Consider the following 20537-nt stretch of genomic DNA (forward strand, 5'->3'; position numbering starts at 1 on the left):
ACGTTGGCTCAGAATAGGTTGTTTGTGGAAGAAAAAGAAATTATTTTTTTATTGCTAAAAGGCATGCAAGCAAAAACTCTATCGAATACAGTACATCTGCGTTTCGAGAATTCCGTCGCCGGATCATACTCAAAACAGTTCTTGTTTAACTTGGTACAGAAACTGGATGATCAATTTTAGTTTTAGATTGAACATAAAATTTCTATCACCGTAACGCTGGGTACTAGAAAATGTGTGTTCAATTCCTAGATTCTGAATAACTTGGCATTTCAATTTAAGCTTGGATTTAAGTACAGTACCTTTTTACCCAGTTGCGGTGCCAGCTATTACAGAGTGGGAGGGTAATGGGCGCGGCCAGTGGAACCGTTTTTTGATCCATTTTTAGAAGAAATATGTAGACCATATTTTCAGAAAAGTGGGGGGGGGGAATTACCCCCCATACCACCCCTTGGCACCGCCACTATTTTTACCAAGAACCGAACAATTTGAATTTTACAAAACAATTTGCCACCATAACAATTTGTCAATGTAATTCACATTTAGCTTCCTTGTTATTTATCATTATCAAGTACTAGATTATCTAAAAGTTTCTGCATTAGTTGCGATAAATGTTAAGATACGATTACGAGATAGTATACTAGTCGCTAATAGTCTCAATGTAAACATTTTATGAGATAGTGAAGTTTTTGTCTCTATATTATGAATTGAATCTAGTAGAATCTTCTCAAATTCCGCTGAAGCAATCACAGCAGAATTCGCTTTATATTGGGATAAATTTAAGTTTCGGATACAATTAAAGTTTTATCCCGTTGAATTTGACAAATGAGTTGTGTAAAAAATGGTCTGACTGACCAAATGTTCAACTTGCTTGGGGTACGAATTTTGGCTAAATAGAAATATCCAATGGAAATTGAAAATCAGTCCACTTTAGTGAGAATCTGAGTTTCAGGGATACGACTAAAAGGAATTCAATCGTATGTTTTCAAATGCACGGCGTTAACATAAATGAATATACGTAACAGTTCTTGAATTCAAATAATTTCAGTGAGCTATTGAAAAGAGAAGTAGATTAATTGCGGATTGAAAACTGTTTGACTCAAGCACTCTTAGGTGTGCGAAATTGACCAAACGAGGAGGCAAACGCGGAGAGAAAAGGTCCTCTCGATAAGCTTTGTTTGGCCAGTTCTTGCATGTCATTAATTGCTTCTGTGAAAAAAAAGCATGAAAAAACATTTTGCTAACACAAAGTTAAATCTTTTCTTGTTAGCAAAATATATTGAATGAGAAGACAATCTAGGGTACTGTGCCATAGCTGTGACTTGAGAATCGTCACAAGATGCATACAAGTTAAATGGGCGGAGCTTGGTGTGGTGTATAATTGGTGTGAAGTAGCAATCTCTGTGTCAAAAAGCACTTTAAATGTAGCTTGGGTAACTATTGGTGTTAATATGAATAAACTGGTGGCTTCATTTTTTCTTAGAAAAGATCAAATGCATAAGAAAGGTAGGAGCAAACTCCTTTTGAGTGAATTGAATGATCTTCCTAAAGTTACAAGCTGATGGTGGCAAAAACTCTCGAGCCTCAGGGAGCCACGAAGCCCCAGAGACTCAAAGAGTCGATGATAATAACAACTGCGGTGTATTCTGGCCGTCACCAAAGTAAAAATTTGCCGATCGATGGCAATTTTGTATACGTTAGGCATTTTGTGGCTTTTGCCAACATAAATTCTTCACGCTTAAATAGAGTAAATTCAAATCTTGTTTGTACTTTAGCAAGTTATTGAGTCAGTTATGCTTTTGAAAAAGTCATCAGGACCTTTGTAGAGGACACTCGTTCATAAAAAAAACCAAAAGCTTTTCCAGGCTTATCAGAAAATATTGATACAAGCAACGTTTACATCATACCGAGAATTCAGCGTATTATTCCCCTACGGGTGACGAACATAGATAACTTGCAGTATTGAAGCCAAATGTTTCACTTCTTCTTGCATTAGTTTTAGTAAATTCAAAGCTCGTTGTATAATCTTGTATCAACATTAGCAAATTTCATTTTATGAAGTAGCAGAACACTGAAATACCTGACCTTCTCGTGTTTACTGCTTGTTTTTAATGGAAACCTGTGGGGCTAATGTGGATATCTGTCGTAGATAGTTGGTTTGGTGTCTCAAGCAAGACATTAGAAGCAATTCACCAATCATGTCAGCTGTTTTGAAGTTCCCACTTATTAGAGTTTTCCCTTTTAACTGGCGGTTATATTGAATTTTCAAGAATACAATAGTTAAACAATATGATTAGTATGCCATGAGCTGTTAGGCTACGAGCACCTTGCAACAGCAAAGCGTATTCATTTCATGTAAAATATTTTTCTTCAAGAATTACAACCTGTATCTATAATGCAGCATAGTCATTGAATAGAATGAAAATCAGCAAGGCTTGCAACATCTTAGACAAACAATTTTTCTCTACTATGATTGCATTTTATTTAGATAGAAAATTAGAATGAAATTAAAATCCCTTGGTAGCTTTTGAAAAATGAATGCCTCGCCAGCTGTGTAAGCAATTTGGTGAGCAGTTTATTTAACACATTTGTTCAAACAAGCAAGAGGTCCCAGGGCTATTAAATTCCCTTAACATCCCAGCATTAAAAGATGAAAACTGGTGTTTATTTGACAAATATGTCTGCATGCTCTTAGCAAGCAGTAAAAAGAGAGTTCTGTAGCTGGCAGAAAGATTTCTCATTTCACAAAGACGCGGAGAGGAGAAGATTTAATAAGGCAACATGATAAATCTCCAAGTGACGATCTTCTTTGCTGCTTCAGTATGCCTTTGCCTTGGCTCGTTGATGCCAGGTGGTGAGCGAGAGATGACAAAAGAACAAATAGAAAAGGATGAAAGACTTCAAGAAGCAGTCAAATTTGCAGTTACTGAATACAGCAGCAAAGTCAACTCTGAGTAAGTCTTTGGATTTAATATTGCTTCTGTTCTTGATTTACCCGATTCTCCCTGATCTCCAAAATGAAATTTTCTCAAAAGGAAACGTTATCAACAATACTTAGATGGAATTATTTTTTCAGTTTTTTTCCTGAATGGATAATTTTTAAAACGGAGCAAAGTGTTAGAATGCAGCTAATAGTGAGCCTAAGTGATATGAAAGTAATTTTTAAACTTTAATGGAGGGATTAAATGGAGGCAGAGGGCTTAAGGTTTTGTTACAAAGATTGTTCGCTACTTTCTAAAATTATTCAGACAATGCTGTAATAAATCGCCTATACTGAGCTCCTTTCCAAGCGTGGGACACTAAAATTTTATGATAAATAAATTGTCCCTTTATTATCAACAGTTCTCTTTGGAAATTGCTCTGTGCCTTGGTAAGATAAACAATTTGTGCCAATATCAAGATTATGATGCCAGGATACATAAAAGGCCATCTCATTTCAACTCACGACACATGTATTTGCCTTTGTCGTCCTGTTGATATATCGGAAATATGATACAATAAAAAGGTTCTTGCCGATCACTACTTAAGAAACAAACACAGATTTGCTGTAAATAACAAATTCATAAATTGTTTATTACCAAAGCTTTGTAAAATACACTATAGCACATGGGTTCCGACAAAGGTTGAAAAGTGGGGGGGGGGGGTCAAGGAAAAATTTAACACCCATAACAAAAGATTTTGAAAAAAACTCTATTGTTTTGCAAAAATGTCGTCGTCGGAGGCCCTGTAACAGCTACATATTGTTCTAGCTTTTTATCTGTCAACAGTAGTAGTGAATTCAATGCAAAAAGAGAAAACTGAATTTGTATGATTGCTAATTATTCAGATTATATGTATTATTTTCACTTTCAACAGGTTGACTGCCACTGAGATTATACGGGCCAAAGTGCAGGTTGTTGCCGGTGTCATATGCGTTTCTGCATGGGCATGCGTTTGTGCATGGGCTGAGACACATATGCGTTTCAAATGTTAAAGTGTAATGGCGGACATGGAGGGCCTAGCTGTGAGGCACACAACGCGCACATCCAATATAAACAATACAAAACGAAATCAAAGTTCTAGAAATTAACAAAATATCAAATACTCAAATAAATAAACCTCTTGACATGATAAACTCAGAAAACGAAATTACAATCATGCTATTGATAAGATGAACAACTACCATCCGCTTAGCCCATGCAGAAATGCATAGAGAATTTCAGTGTTATGCGTTTCTGCATGGGGCATCTAAAATCAAAACACCATCGAATTTCATCGCAAATGACTGTTTACTAACAAGAAATGATTGCAACAATCTGATATAGGTCAAACTTTTCCATGCAAGTAGCATTTTTGAATTTTTTATCATTTTTTGTAGTTTGCCTTAGGCCCATGCAGAAACGCATAGAGAATTTCAGTGTTATGCGTTTCTGCATGGGGCATCTAAAATTAAAACACCATCGAATTTCATCGCAAATGACTGTTTACTAACAAGAAATGATTGCAACAACCCGATATAGGTCAAACTTTTCCATGCAAGTAGCATTTTTGAATTTTTTATCATTTTTTGTAGTTTGCCTTAGGCCCATGCAGAAACGCATAGAGAATTTCAGTGTTATGCGTTTCTGCATGGGGCATCTAAAATCAAAACACCATCGAATTTCATCGCAAATTAATGTTTACTAGCAAGAAATGATTGCAACAACCTGATATAGGTCAAACTTTTCCATGCAAGTAGCATTTTTGAATTTTTTATCATTTTTTGTAGTTTGCCTTAGGCCCATGCAGAAACGCATAGAGAATTTCAGTGTTATGCGTTTCTGCATGGGGCATCTAAAATCAAAACACCATCGAATTTCATCGCAAATGACTGTTTACTAACAAGAAATGATTGCAACAATCTGATATAGGTCAAACTTTTCCATGCAAGTAGCATTTTTGAATTTTTTATCATTTTTTGTAGTTTGCCTTAGGCCCATGCAGAAACGCATAGAGAATTTCAGTGTTATGCGTTTCTGCATGGGGCATCTAAAATCAAAACACCATAGAATTTCATCGCAAATTAATGTTTACTAGCAAGAAATGATTGCAACAACCTGATATAGGTCAAACTTTTCCATGCAAGTAGCATTTTTGAATTTTTTATCATTTTTTGTAGTTTGCCTTAGGCCCATGCAGAAACGCATAGAGAATTTCAGTGTTATGCGTTTCTGCATGGGGCATCTAAAATCAAAACACCATCGAATTTCATCGCAAATTAATGTTTACTAGCAAGAAATGATTGCAACAATCTGATATAGGTCAAACATTTCCATGCAAGTAGCATTTTTGAATTTTTTATCATTTTTTGTAGTTTGCCTTAGGCCCATGCAGAAACGCATAGAGAATTTCAGTGTTATGCGTTTCTGCATGGGGCATCTAAAATTAAAACACCATCGAATTTAATCGCAAATGACTGTTTACTAACAAGAAATGATTGCAACAACCCGATATAGGTCAAACTTTTCCATGCAAGTAGCATTTTTGAATTTTTTATCATTTTTTGTAGTTTGCCTTAGGCCCATGCAGAAATGCATAGAGAATTTCAGTGTTATGCGTTTCTGCATGGGGCATCTAAAATCAAAACACCATCGAATTTCATCGCAAATGACTGTTTACTAACAAGAAATGATTGCAACAATCTGATATAGGTCAAACTTTTCCATGCAAGTAGCATTTTTGAATTTTTTATCATTTTTTGTAGCTTGCCTTAGGCCCATGCAGAAACGCATAGAGAATTTCAGTATTATGCGTTTCTGCATGGGGCATCTAAAATCAAAACGACATCTAATTTCACCGCAAAAGCATGTTAACTAACAAGAAACGATTGTGAGAATTTGATCTAGGTCCAACATTTCCATGCAAGTATCATTTCTTAATTTTTATCATTTTTTGTAGTTTGCCTTAGGCCCATGCAGAAACGCATAGAGAATTTCAGTGTTATGCGTTTCTGCATGGGGCATCTAAAATTAAAACACCATCGAATTTAATCGCAAATGACTGTTTACTAGCAAGAAATGATTGCAACAACCCGATATAGGTCAAACTTTTCCATGCAAGTAGCATTTTTGAATTTTTTATCATTTTTTGTAGTTTGCCTTAGGCCCATGCAGAAATGCATATAGAATTTCAGTGTTATGCGTTTCTGCATGGGGCATCTAAAATCAAAACACCATCGAATTTCATCGCAAATGACTGTTTACTAACAAGAAATGATTGCAACAATCTGATATAGGTCAAACTTTTCCATGCAAGTAGCATTTTTGAATTTTTTATCATTTTTTGTAGCTTGCCTTAGGCCCATGCAGAAACGCATAGAGAATTTCAGTATTATGCGTTTCTGCATGGGGCATCTAAAATCAAAACGACATCTAATTTCACCGCAAAAGCATGTTAACTAACAAGAAACGATTGTGAGAATTTGATCTAGGTCCAACATTTCCATGCAAGTATCATTTCTTAATTTTTATCATTTTTTGTAGTTTGCCTTAGGCCCATGCAGAAACGCATATGGAATTTCAGTGTTATGCGTTTCTGCATGGGGCATATAACGAGAGGGACGGATGTCTGATTGCAAAACACCATGGACAATCATCGTGAAAAAATATTGATAACAGAGGTTGGATTAATTAGCCTGATTCGATTTAAGTTACGACACAAGTTGCAATTAGTATTTGAAATTTTTAGTTTTCCCACTATTTTAAATATATGTTTTCGCAATCATCAGCTCGCATAAAAATTGAAATTAAGTAATTTTCACCGAAAAGCAATATTGGTATTTTTATGGAAATCCCTGTTCGACCATTTTGCATCAACTGCTGCATCCCATATTTCTGTAACCCTAAACCTTTTGGCAGTATTAAAAATGTTTGGAGAATTTGTTTTTGCCAGGGATGGCACTATCGAAAAAGTTTTGATGTATTGAAGTTTATGCCTTACATTATTGCTGACAAAAGATATGCCAGTTTTTCAAAAGGAAAAATATAAATAATCGCACAAATTTAGAAAATCTTTTAGAGGCAAAGCAGCCTATCAATGCAGGCTTTTAATACGTTTTGAATAGAGATATATGAGAGGGTTAAACAATGCAAATACCTTATACGGAAAGAGCTTTTTGCAATTAAACATTTTAAAGTCTTCGAAGCATCTCTTCCTGTTCTTTCTAAGGACACTTGCAAGACTTGATGGGGATAATGTCGTTGGGTTAATAAAATGAGGGGCCCACGAGACTTGACCTTGGAAAAATTATAAAAACCATGCCCTTTCAAACACTAAATGTTGTATGTCTTGGTGTTTCTTAACGGTTTAGACTCAAAGATTAGTGATGTTTCTGCTGGTTTAAATTGTGCTTGAATTGGTAAAATTTTCTGTTCCCTTTTAGGTTATTGATAATAATAAGATTCTGAAAGAGGAAAACTTGAATAACTGAAGAGTGCTTTTCATGAGGGTTTTCTATTGAATTTACTATTAAAATTCATTAAGTGTTCCAGAGAATTTCAGCTGAACATCAGGGTAGCATTTTTTAATGAGCTTAGTAATGTTTTTCTTAATGCCGAGGCTATAGTTTCCTAAAAATGGTAAAACGAACAAGAGAAGCTATTTATTACTGTCAAGGTTAGAGGTTTTGGTAGTAGGTTTAAACTTTTTGTCAAGAAAGACACGGATTAACTTATCAATTCGTATTCAGACGCCTAAACCTAATTTATTTATCTTTAAAGATCGTCACCCTCCACTTTTGTGCTCTAACGTTATTTACAAGTTTACGTTTAGTGGCTGCAGCGCCACTTATTATGGTAAAACATCTCGAAATCTCATGATTCGATGTAGAGAGCACTTGGGAATCAACAAACATGGCCAGGGTGTTAAAATACCTAGCCCTTTCTCCATTCACGATCATATATCCAAAACTGGAGCCCGCATTAAAATCAAACTCTTAAAAAAAAGATCTTTCCTTAAGAGAAGTTGGTGTCTTAAAATTAAACTAACTTACTAGAAGCAATTTTTATCGTTCAGATGATGAATGATTAAAAACCCATATTGGTTTTTACGCGCTTTGTTTTATTGCGTAAGAAAGTTATTATAATATTTTCCCTTGCAAGTGTCTTGCTGAAGCTTTATGTTTGATATTTCCATGTGCGAGAATGCTTTATTCATTTGGAAATGTCACAATTTCTCTCTGCAAGAGGTAAGTGCGATGCAGCAGAGAATAGAAAAAGCCACCAATGGGTCCCTCCTGTATAAGCCCCCGACAAATCAGCTCCCATATTGTTAAGCCCTACTTGAGGCTTACCGCTGAAAAATGTACATGATTTTAGCCAGTGATAAATTATGTATTCAAAAAAAAATTGTTTTGATGATATTTTTGTTTTGTTTTAAAGTCTAGGCAAACAGTAACTTTTCAATACATAGCTTTTAAAATTTCAATTTTTTTCAGGCAGCGCTATAAAATTTTCAAAAAAGCAAATTTGCTTTAGCCCATTACAGAAACATCTACAATTACAAGAACCGCCCTCCTCCCAGGGCCAAATCGAGTATTAATGGTACTTGGAAAAATAGTGCCTCCAAATTGATTCAAAAAGCTGCCACTGGGAGAGGCCAAAATAGAAGAGTGATTAACAGAGTCGTGGCGAGGCAGGCCTTGTTAGAGAAGGGGGGGGGGGGGGTTGTTGCCTAAAAAATTTTCTGAGTGAAAAGAAATTCCAGCAATAAAGAAATTTCGAAATTACTTGAAGATGGCCTGGTTTTTTCGATTTGGTACCAACAAGAAATATTGAAACCTTCGCGGGAATATCATCAGGGAGGGATTTCAGCGGCAATGATTGGGGGGTGTTTGATTGGATTTTGGTGCCACACATTTCATGTAACTGGAAAATGATGGAAAGGCCCATTTTAGAAATAAAACTTCTCTCTTCAAGGATAAGAAGTTAGGAAGATAAAAAAGTAAAATTGTTCCATTATTTTCTCGCTATTGACTACCAAAAATAGTTTTAACCGAATCAAAACAAAACTTACCAAAGGACACACAAATATTGGGGGGTGGCGCACCTCCTACAGCCCCGTCCTGATAAATATGTCCCTGAATATCATATTAACCAACGAAGTAACAATCATTGCCTGATTCTTTATTGATCTCTGAAGACGTAGGGCTCTGAACTACATACAATATTTCTTCCATTGAACTGATTTTCCCCTGAAAATTACTATAAAACTACTATTGGGGGGCTGTGACAACCCAAACCCCACAACCTTTGTTCGAGACACCTTCAGTGATAAGAAGAATAAGGCATCAATCTGAATAAGAAATCGAGCTTTAAAAACATGTCCAACTGTTCTGTAAAACATCTAGTCATGCTTTAACTCGTATTTCAATTTTCATGGAGCCTGAGAAACTAAAACCGTTGATGTCTCAGATTGGCTTGGGTGTTTCGAGAAAGAAATTTGAACTATAAGATAAACTGAATTTAAGAGAGGGGCTTATAATAGCATATATTTATGATGCTTCTAGCTTTGAACAATTATTCGAAACTGATAGCTCTTTAAGCGTTCATAAATTGAGCCTGTATTTGCTTTTGGTAGACGTCTACAAAACAAGATCACATATATGTTTTAGCTTCATAAAGCTAGCTTTGGTGGAAAAAGTTCCTTACAATCTAACGTCTCTTGATGAACTACATTTGTCAACTTGCCTTGGAATCAATATCAAACGATCATTTTTTTAGAAAAAAGTACGAGAAACACTATGACCAGAGTCGAAAAACTCAGACTCTCTTTAGATATTCAAAATATAAATTTATAAAAGCCCATAAATGTAAAGCTTGCAAAAGCAGATAGTGTAAGATATTTTATTCAAATTTTGGTTTGTTTATTGTAACAAGTATTTCACTAATTTTAATAGTAAATGTTTTCAATAGTAAATTTTATATTTTTGTAAGTGATTGGTAAGCATTTTCAGCCTTATTTATTTGCAAACCTTAAAATATTACTGAAAATAGAGCTGTGGAGGATGTAAATCAACTACTACTGGTTTACTTTTTTATCAGAATGGTAGGAATTCTATACCATCTGTGATTTATTCAAAAATTGCCCAGAATTTGATTCCTTGACCTGTGTAACAAGTTTATCTGGTTCTTTAGCCAAAAGAATAGTCGTATATCAGCAACTAATTTTATATCGTCGGCTTTGAATTATGGGAATCCTTTTGGGGGAAGCTCTTTGTGTAAATCTGCATAATTTTATCCGTGTAACGCATGATATTATCACATATTCTTCGCTTTATGTTAGCTAGTTGCTGTTTTCTAACTAACAAGTCTAATTTTGTTATTAAGGTTTTGTGGCGATGGTTTTGTGGCGATGGATCATTTCACAAACCTTTATTGAAAGTTGTTAGGAAACGCACATCCGTTGAAACACATTTGTGTCCTGTCTAACGCATATGCGCTTCACGCCATTCACAGCTAGGCCCTGCATGTCCGCCATTACACTGTAACACTTGAAACGCATATGCGTCTCGGCCCATGCAGAAACGCATGCCCATGCAGAAACGCATAGTACACCGGCCTAAGATTTACGGCCTTGGTTGAAATGCATCCAAGTAGATGCGTCCACGACCCAAAGCTGAAGATTGCACCATGCCCACCAGAGAGCAATCCTGCAACGAAATGTGTCTTTACGATCGTGTATGAGCCATGGGTTCCAGTCAAGATATCTGTTTTGATGACAAAATGTCTGAAGTGATAATCTTACTTAATAACAAAAAGCTCTAGCAGCTGCATGTATAAAATGCCTCTCCATGCATAATGGTTAACGATATAAGATGTAATTGATAAACAAACTTGATGTATTTTTCAATTCTGAAATTCTCAATACAGGAACTCTCTTTGCAGCAACTCGATTTGCTTGTGCTCAATTTTCAGAAGGGAATAAAAGTCACCTGATCTCAAATTTCCTTAAGCTGGAAGTAGATAGATATATGCTTGATATTGGGATCAATCTGTTCTTTTTATGGCTTGAATCGGCAATCCACGTGCTTATTATTGTCACTTGCAATTTAGAATTGAGCCAACCGGATCATTCTTGAGTTTGCGACTGCTGTATCTTTCAGCTTAGGCCGTAAGACCTAAAAATATGATCCTTGATGAAGGTGCTAAAATTTGTATAAAACAAATGAATATCCTCAGAATTTCCGCTGAAAGGCCAAAGAAGACAAATCTATGTAGTAGAAAAAATAAATATTTCCAGGAATTTTAACTCCGAAAAAGGCCAAAATTGGAAAACTTGGTCAGAAACGGCCAGTCTTCCTACCCTGGCAAGCTTCAAACCTTCTCGCTGATCAATAGATGTAAGTTGCTTTTTAGCATACATCCACGACAAAAGGAATGCTTGAAAATTAACAGTTTTTCGCTCTTTTTGCCAAAATACAATTCTTACCCTAGGCACCAAGAGATACTTTCAAAGATGCTAAAAATGTCAAAACGAGATTAGTTTCTTATTTGCTAGAATAGTATTGTTTGTATTGAGCTGTACAAGTATAGACGGGGGAGCGTTGAGAAGAGTGGGGGAGGGGTGAAAGCGAATAAAAAGATGATGCGGTTTATAGCCCCTTGCTTCTCCCAAGATGAAAAGGCTTTTTGGTTCTAGAAATCTGATACCAGCAGCAAACAGTGAATATATCGGGTAAGACATAAAAATGCTACAGTAAATAGCAAAAAAAAGACAAGCAATTGTAAATTGAATGTATTTTGGTAGAAACAACACTTTTCCACAATCCACAAAGACATGGGTAAATTCTTTAGTTACCACGTACCTTTAATTATAGAAGTAAAAGAACACTTTCTGCATATGTTACACCCTATCTACAGTGTTTTTATCGATAAATAACTTTTGAAATATGACCTTTATCCATTGCATTTTATCCAAGAATAAATAAATTAGTTATATCGCATTTTATAAGCGAGAAGAACAGGGGCACAGTTGCTGGGGGAAGGGGACTATATCAATCTCTCAAGAGCACCAAAATTGTCAGAAAATGTTTGGAAATTGGCTACTTTGTCGAGTGTTTTAAAAAATTTCGCTTTAGCCCTCTAAAAGTTATCACCCACTAGACCCCTAGTGGAAGTTTGGTGACTTTTTTCCCCAATACCTCTCGATAGTTCTGCTTGGTATGGTTGGCGGAGAGAAATGACTATTTGAGGCTTCTATTATCTATTATCACCCACTATTCTGAGGCCTAGACTGCAATTCATCTAAGGTCACTAGCATCCTATTTCGTTATGTCATTTACTTCATTATTTCAGTTCTTTCTACGTAGATCATTTGCCAAAGCATATCTAATTTGAATCAACTCTCAGTAAAGTCAAAGTACACAATCTCAACATGTTACAGAGCGGTATCCTAATTTACTTTATAGTTGGACCACTGAAAAGCTTTGCAGCGACTAGAACCAAGTCTGAGGAATGCTTTTGCAGATGAATTTGATTGAGTGTTTTACTTGCTATCTGTCTTATTTTACTTGCTATCAAATTGGGTAGAAGAATGCAGATCATGTGATGCTCACTATCTGCAAAGTCCAGAAAAGTTGCTAACCTTCCTCCAGACAAAAACATCCCAGAAGGCAAACCTTCCTCACAAATAATAGAAAATGGGCGTGGCTTGGGTTTGTCATAGGAGCTTCTTTTGTTTTCGTGGACCTTCCTCCGGTCAGTGGTCGTGCGACCGTAATGTTTTCCTAACTCTGACTATTTGGACGCCTGAACATTGATCATATGCATTGGTTGATGTTCTTATTAAGTCGAGACACTGTATTCAGAATTAGCGCAAAGATTATCAGTATGAGGCTCTTCGTTTCCAGGGTCACATGTGACACAACAGGGCCATCGAAGATCCTCGCAGACAAGCAGTATATGAGAGCACTTGCATCGGTCACGGTCGCCGACGGTCTGCAATATCTGAGAATCAGGCCCTGTTCACACGATACCGGGTTAATTTCGTATCGGATCGCTTTTCGTATCGGATCGCTTTTCGTATCGGATAGGCCTTTTGTTCACACGATGACGCTTGAATCTGATACACTCCGTATCGTTTTTGCAAAATCAAACCATTCCACTGTGAGTGTGGAATGGAATCATATCGGATCACTTCTGAGCTCGTGTGAACGAATGAATCTGATACGGTTTCACACCGGAACCTCTGTTTCGAAATAGCAGCTTCGTTTTCGCGGATTTTATAAATAGTTTGACTTTCTTTCCCTTTTTTCAAGGCAGGAAATGAAAGTGGATCCCAGTTTACAATAAATATGTGCTCCTTGCGAAGATTATGAGCTTCAAAAGATCAATGCAAAGGAAAATTAGATTGTTTTAAAAACTGGTTTCGAAATATAGTTTCTTCAAAACAAAACAGCGTATCAGATATGTCACGTCAAAGAATGCATTAAATAAGAAAAAGAGGAAAACAAACAACATTCCATGTTGCTATGCAACTGCTTAAAGACAAAGAAATGAATCCAGTATCGTGTGAACAGGGCCTCATTATTTCATATTCTAGTGACAACATGTTTTCAAAATTTTTTAGTGAACCATCAATGCACAGCAAGCTCCTGGTGTTACCACTGCAGAAAGCCTCTTCACTTTTCAAATAACTCCATAAGTCTGAACCAAGGCACCTGTCTCCTGATTCTGCCTTGTATAAGTGGATAAATTATAAACATTTTGCACCAGATATCACCAGATATTGGCCAAACAAGGCCATAAACATACATTTAAGAATTAACTAACAAAAGGTGCTTGCTTTCAGTACGTACTTTCAGTATTCTATAGAACTATTTAGAACATTCACGAACAGGTTTAGATCATAGCTAAGAAGGCTTCTCCAAGAATCGACATGACGCTGACAGCTTTCGCTGACTGGAAACTTCACTGTATGATGATGCTGGCATTACCATTATCAACATTGTCAATCTCATGCACCTCTAGATTTCACTGCAAAACGCCTGAAGTCAAATACATCAGCATGGATAAACTGACAAATATGACCTTGAATGGAACAGTGCTTAAGTCATTCCAAGCAAAGGACATTTCAGAATGCCAGAGATCTTGCCTCCATGAAGAAAAATGCCAGTCACTGAATGTCAATGTCAGTACAGCGATTGGCCTGACATGCGACCTTTTGGACATCAATATCTATAGCAATGCTTCGCTTCTCCTTCAGCAAAGTGGATCCGTTCATCTCTTTATACCGGTAAATCTCATATGTATCGATTTAATATAAACGTTCAAGTAGGTATATGTCCTGAACTGCTAATTAATGACAAGGAAGGTTGGACCCCTCATCTTTTCCAGTAAATTCAATGATTACATATACACCTTAAAGAGAAGAAAGTTTTTATCATAAACACAATTCTACCATCCCGGACAAAATGGTTGAGACTTTTCAAAGAAAGCTTATATTTTCACTTTCCTTTAAGTGTTCAATGCATGATTTTGAAGGAGAAATGATAGAACTACAAATCCAACATTGCTTCAGAGGGAAAGGGGGGGGGGGGATTCGAATTTACAGGGGCAAGGTAAAGTAGAAAACTACAAAAATTGCATGTTGTCTCAACATTTTTGTCCGGGATTCTAGGTCATATCGTGTTTTTGACATATAGCAGCCCGTGTTTTTTTTCTGCTTCTATTTTCTCGAAAATGCGGTGTCAGCATTAAAAAAAGAATTTAAACAACATAAACAGAGGGTTTCAACCCTTGGATGGTTCCTGGACGGATCCAGAGAAAACTTGAAGGAGGGGCAGTTGGTAGTGGGGGCGCTGAAAAATTTTCGAAAATTGATCACGAGAGTATGCTGTACACAACAATTTCAGATCCATTTTAGGAATAAACAACATAACTTTGAGGTAATCCTTGAATCAAATTAACCTATCGGTCTCAGAATCATTTTCACCTGATTCTCATTCTTCAGAAGGGGCACAAAATTTCCAAAAAGGGGCGCCAGACTTGCTTCAACTCGTCGAGGGAGGGGCAACTGCCCCCAGTTCCAACACTGGGATGGTCTTGCTTTATGAGGAAGATCTTGCTTTATTTTAGTTTTATTTTAGCGGATTCCCTAGCTACTAATCTTGAATCGCGAGATGCAGAAATTACAGCCTATTATCTGTGTTATTTCTGTAGCTTTTTTAAGATTGTTATGGTTTCAAGAATATTTTATCTAAGGATTTAAAAATAATTGAATTGTAAATGCCTGGATTGCCCTATGATTGTTTTACTTTTTTTCAATTGTTTTGTAGTTATTACAACTTGGATAGTTAATACAATACTAATTAAAACTAGTTAAAGAATTCTTTACCTGCTTTAATTACCTATTGGGTTCAAGGGTAACCAAGAAACATTAGTTTATTATAAAATAAAACTAAGTCAGCGCAAATTTCATTAGCTTCTGTAAGGAGACTTATTTCCGAGGCTCAATATTTTATCATACGAATATATCTTTGCCCGTTCTTGGTCAGGTTGTACCAGTTAAAACGAAGGAAAGTTATCAAGAACAACTGTTTTTGATAACACATCTTTTAAAACACTCAATTGGAATGAAAAAGGCAAAAATTATCAAAGGCGAGCAATCTTCTGGAAAAGACTTGTAAGAGTGACGTAAGTTTTAAGGGGAAATTCAGCCCCCACGGAGGTGCAAGTGTCAGTCTTGAATAACATTTGAAGGACATATGAGTGGAGTTCAAATGTTGCCACACTTATAAGACGAGCTCAACGTCAAATGACACATTAAAAGCACATCATCTTTGCATTGCATTTCTTTAAAAGCATGGTAAAAAAATTCTCTTTTCCTAATCAGCATCCAGCTTTAGCATAAATTATTAAAAGTCTTAAAATCATGTGGCAGTATTAAACGCGTGTATTTTAGAGCTGCAGCGCTATTTTTTTGCTGTTCACTCATCATAATAAAAACTGGCAATAAATGGAAGATAAACATTGTTGGAAACTGTTAGTCGACATGAAATTTCAAATAAAAAGACTTTATAAAGCTAAAATCAAATATCTGGGTTTGCCTACTCGTGGTTGGTGCTGTTATTCATATATTCTAAATCAGGCATGCTTTTTCAAGACCGTACAATGGTTTATAGTTAGCGGCCACTTCTTGAAAGCTGTTAGTTACTCGCACAGTGCATCGTGTAACGCAAAACTCTGACGATGCATAGGCAGCCTATTGCAAGGGAAGTTACCTGCAGAAGCAAACCTTTGTTTATTGAAGGAGAAGGGCAATAGCCTATTGTTTAAAACAATAGAGAATCATTGGGGATGCAGGGGCAATTGCCCCCTTCGTTAGAATGTTTAAAAAGGCCCTGGGACAATGCTTCGATTTCTTCGATAAAATTATCATGATCATCTTTTTCTGTGTACTCTAAATATCTAAATGGTAACAAAACTTAAATTAAGGGCATACTTTTGGCAATATTCGGCACATTAACTAACGGAATAGTAGACAAAATTTCTTTCTATCTTTTCTTCAAAAACTTTATTTTGCTTTGCCCATTCCTATACAGGATCAATGATTTGGCCAACTTTTCTCTTAAATTTTTTCTTAACAGTTGCAAAATTCATCTTTAATAGAATTGACAAAATGTTTCTAAATATGACTCTATTTGCAAGCAAAAAAGCATTGGACCTGATAATCAGTGACCAATAAAATTGTATCTCATAAGACAAAAAATCATCAATTCACTTTTTTTCTTTTTTAATTGTTAGCATCAAAGTTTATAAAATGAAACAATGCAGAACAACAAACGTTTCCTAAAAGAGCTTCTATTTAACAACTACTGACTGTTTTGAACATTAAATATTTTCATACAGGTCTTTACAAATGAAATAATTAAATAATAATATATTTGTTCTCATTTTAATACCTTGTAGAGCATATGCAAGAATAATCCATGCATGAACAATGCAGTTTGTGTGCCCCACTACAATAACGACTCATATAGTTGCGAATGCAAGTCAAATGGAACGTGGATAACAAAAGGAATGCACTGTGAAACAATTCTGAGTGAGTATTCTAAATCCGGAGAGCATCATTCATAAACATTCTGTGCTATACCATAATGAATATATACACTCATTTTTTTATAAGAAACAAAGGTCGATGTTGAATACTCAAGTTTCTTAATGTTCTGGAAATTTCAATACTCATCGTTTCTTAAGAGTTTCTTAATTATGATGTCATGAATGATGTTATGAAATGTTCGTGACCTTTTTTATCACGTCAAGAGATTCTCTTTCGTTCTGATGCTATATTTAGATGAGGAAAGTATATTTTTATCCTTTGTGTCTCAAGTTCTAGGCCAACAGGGCAATCATGTTTTTGGATTTTACAAAATTACGTTGTTCTGGATGTTATCACGATTTAATAGTTTCTTAACTCGCTTGCTTCGAGTATTGAAGTTTCTTAATTTTTTCTGACAGTCCAGTACTCGTTTTTATAGCCAGTTTCTTGTAAAAAATGGGTGTATCTCCATTGGTAAAAGGATTACGTAAAGGAGGATTCTTGAAATATAAATACTTTCAGAACCTACGATTATTTAATAAATACCACGTTAACTTTAATTTTGCTTCCGCTTCAGGTGGATATTTTAGTGCTTTCGTTTACTGGTCCTTCGACGATCCAGCAAGCCGTGTTCCTTTGACAAGCTCAAAACTGGCTATGACATCATATGCAGTATCATGGGATCCGGTCTCGGAACCAGGTCGAAGACATCCGGTTGTAAAATGCAAAGATGGCAGCGCTTGCATACAGATTTGGAGAAGTGTACCTTGTATAAAGTAAGAAAAGTTTTTGCACAAATCCTAAACTTGGAAACAATGATGATAACTGATAATTTGTCAGGAATTCTTGAATCAGCGAACTGAAAGCAGAGAAAAAAATGAAATTGTCTTATTTCAACCGATAGAAAATTCATCAAATGTCACAATTTGTCACATCGAATTTTATGATTCTAAGCCCCTGAGAACATTGATAATTTTCTAGACATTTTTACACATTGTTGCATTTATTGTATCTATTAAATGATGATTTGTTGAAAGTTTCAGCCAGTGTTTTACTCTGTATAAGAAACAGAAGAAAATTGTATTTTCAAATTAATGGAACTGATGATATGAAATCACCTATTTATAAGCAAAATGCTCACCGAGAGAAAATAAATCTTAACTAGAGCTTAGGCTAACCGCGAATTCTCTGACAAGAAATTATTCTATTCATCACAAGAAAAATTATGTGTTTGCTTGAAGCGGCTTGACCGTAAAGGCCCTCTTGATAAACCTGATACACGTCTGTAATCTGAATTTTGATTACTTAAAGAAAACCTCAACAAGCTGACGTTATTCTTGACTAAATCAATTATGAAAATAAACATGATTTTTGCATCATTTTTTTCTTAAAGCACCTTCGGTAGTTGCCAGCCAACAGTGACGTATAGTATGTGGATCAAATTTACTAAGTTCCAGGCTATACGATCGGCTAACATCATGCTATCCTATTCCTTTGGTGGCCGAACAGGCATCAATTTCAAAGCTAGAAATACTGGAGAATTTGACTTTGCAATCGCAATTTCTACATCAAAACGCTGGATTCTACATCCTTTCGGTAGCAACGTCGTCAAGACAAATTGGAATCAATTTACTTTAACTGTGGACGATAACATTGGAGTTTGTGCCTTCATCAACGGAGTGAAAGACGCCTGCCAAACTACATATCAATCGGTTTCATTGGTTCAACATCACAATTCCGCAGTGAGAATTGGAGGGGCTTGGTATGCCAATAGTGTGCCTGACATCTATATAGATGACTTCGCCATTTGGAAACTTGTACTAACTGAAGACGAAATAAAAAACCTTTATGCGCACGCCAAAGGATAAGATGACATTTGATAAAAACTAAGAGATAACTGAGCTTCATTGATAAGATCGATTTCAAAACACGTAAGGTTAACTGTTGTAAATACGATCAATGTAAAATGCACTTGCCTTGGAAATCAATTTGGTTGGTGCTATGGAATATGTTTGCTATTCGCAAACTTTTTATGATTAATTATTCAGCTTTCACAGAACTTGCTTCTGTTTTCATTGTGAATATAATTTGATTTGATGAAACAAGGTTTAGATAAGGCTTGGAGACCTTCTTTTCTCTTGTGCCTGTCAAATGTCTAAATAGAAAACCTAATTGCAAACTTAAAGATTTGAAAGATTTTTTACTTTAATTGATGCATTTTGGGAGCATGTCATAGAAGATTAATATGTCCATCGCCTAAACTATTGAGCTAAATTCTTTTCAAGAATATTTTTATGCATTTTGCGGTTTTTGCGTGCAAAGTGGCAAAGAGTGAAAGTGAATAACTAATTCTGTTCTTTGAAAACGGCTTTCTTAGACGTCTCACAATGTTTGGAACCAGGCTTCCTGCTATTCAAAATTTCTATCTGGTTAAAGATGCTGGAATATACAATTTTAAGAATGATACCACTATCTCTTCAAGTGGAACCGACCTAGACATAGTAGTAGAATCACTTGAAAGAGAAGCTTGCTTTTTATGCGAACGAATACTGAATCTGTTTATGATTGAGAAATATGAAACTGCCAGTAACCCGAATCCAACGTTTTCTTTACAAAATAGACGACGTTTTTGTTACGAAAATCTGAAATATCAAATTCAAGGAATAAACAACATATGGCACATAGATCTTTGAATTTATCGGCCAAAAATAAGACAAAACCTACCTATAGCAATTAAAGGGTCCCAATTCCTTTTTATTTTTAACGAAATTTAAAACATGTAGATACCTCTGGGTGCAGGTGTAGATTATGTAAAAATTTTATTGTACATTTAGGCATCTAAAAATAATTACTTTTCATGTTTATTGCAAATAGTTGGCTTTAATTAGCTTAATACATGGCTAGATCTCTTTCCAATTCTTTTTATTTTTCTTATTGATAGTTTTAAAATTACACAGAACCTGCAATTTGATTATATTTGACTGGACGGTGATTACGAATATGAAATATGCCTTCATAAGCCAAAGAACAAAAAATTATTTTGCACGATTATATATAGAGAAAATATAATTTAATGACACTCAGCTGCGACTCAATTCCTTGCCTAAGAGCAACGAATATTTTCTAGAGTAATGCTTACGGTGATGAAACTGGTACCTACAATGCAAATGCTATAGATAATATCAGTGGCGGATTCAAGGGGGGTAACTAGGGGCGCCCCTTTTGAAGAATGAGAATCAGGTGGAATAGTTTCTGAGACCGATGGGTTAACTTTCTTCAAGGATTACCTCAAAGAACTCTAGTCACCAATTTTTGCAAAATTTTTAGGGCCCCCACTACCATCTGCACCTCCTTCAAATATGGTAGTGGGGGCTCTATCAACTGCCCCTAATTCAAAATTCAAAGATTCAAGGGGGGGGGGCAACTAGGGGCGCCCCTGGATAATATCGCGGCAGTGACTTTTACATCAGCATAGGCCTTGAAAA

At 35.8% G+C, this 20537-nt stretch overlaps 2 protein-coding genes across 2 annotated transcripts; both read left to right on the forward strand.

Annotated features, from left to right (window-relative positions):
• Nucleotides 1-2673: 2673 nt before the first annotated feature.
• On the forward strand, nucleotides 2674-10846 carry LOC148959228 (cystatin J-like). The gene is made up of 3 exons (XM_065209296.2): nucleotides 2674-2951; nucleotides 3853-3896; nucleotides 10568-10846. Exons 1-3 carry the CDS (start codon nucleotides 2779-2781, stop codon nucleotides 10747-10749), a joined length of 399 nt encoding a protein of 132 aa, XP_065065368.2. The 5' UTR covers nucleotides 2674-2778; the 3' UTR covers nucleotides 10750-10846.
• A 145-nt stretch (nucleotides 10847-10991) lies between these two features.
• LOC148959229 (uncharacterized) lies at nucleotides 10992-20024 on the forward strand. The gene is made up of 4 exons (XM_089110561.1): nucleotides 10992-14247; nucleotides 16923-17055; nucleotides 17630-17828; nucleotides 18446-20024. Exons 1-4 carry the CDS (start codon nucleotides 13891-13893, stop codon nucleotides 18918-18920), a joined length of 1164 nt encoding a protein of 387 aa, XP_088966687.1. The 5' UTR covers nucleotides 10992-13890; the 3' UTR covers nucleotides 18921-20024.
• Nucleotides 20025-20537: the final 513 nt, after the last annotated feature.

Source organism: Rhopilema esculentum, chromosome 10, assembly GCF_057945365.1.
Source record: "Rhopilema esculentum isolate cy_ngs chromosome 10, ASM5794536v1, whole genome shotgun sequence".
NCBI lineage: Eukaryota > Metazoa > Cnidaria > Scyphozoa > Rhizostomeae > Rhizostomatidae > Rhopilema > Rhopilema esculentum.

Excerpts from the sequence above, each read along its gene's own strand:
- LOC148959228 (XM_065209296.2), top strand. The coding sequence starts at position 2,779 with ATGATAAATCTCCAAGTGACGATCTTCTTTGCTGCTTCAGTATGCCTT. Across the intron at positions 2,952-3,852 it reads AGCAGCAAAGTCAACTCTGA|GTTGACTGCCACTGAGATTA; the intron begins GTAAGTCTTTGG and ends CACTTTCAACAG. Across the intron at positions 3,897-10,567 it reads GGCCAAAGTGCAGGTTGTTG|CCGGCCTAAGATTTACGGCC; the intron begins CCGGTGTCATAT and ends ACGCATAGTACA.
- LOC148959229 (XM_089110561.1), top strand. The coding sequence starts at position 13,891 with ATGACGCTGACAGCTTTCGCTGACTGGAAACTTCACTGTATGATGATG. Across the intron at positions 17,056-17,629 it reads GCACTGTGAAACAATTCTGA|GTGGATATTTTAGTGCTTTC; the intron begins GTGAGTATTCTA and ends CTTCCGCTTCAG. Across the intron at positions 17,829-18,445 it reads AGAAGTGTACCTTGTATAAA|CACCTTCGGTAGTTGCCAGC; the intron begins GTAAGAAAAGTT and ends TTTTTCTTAAAG.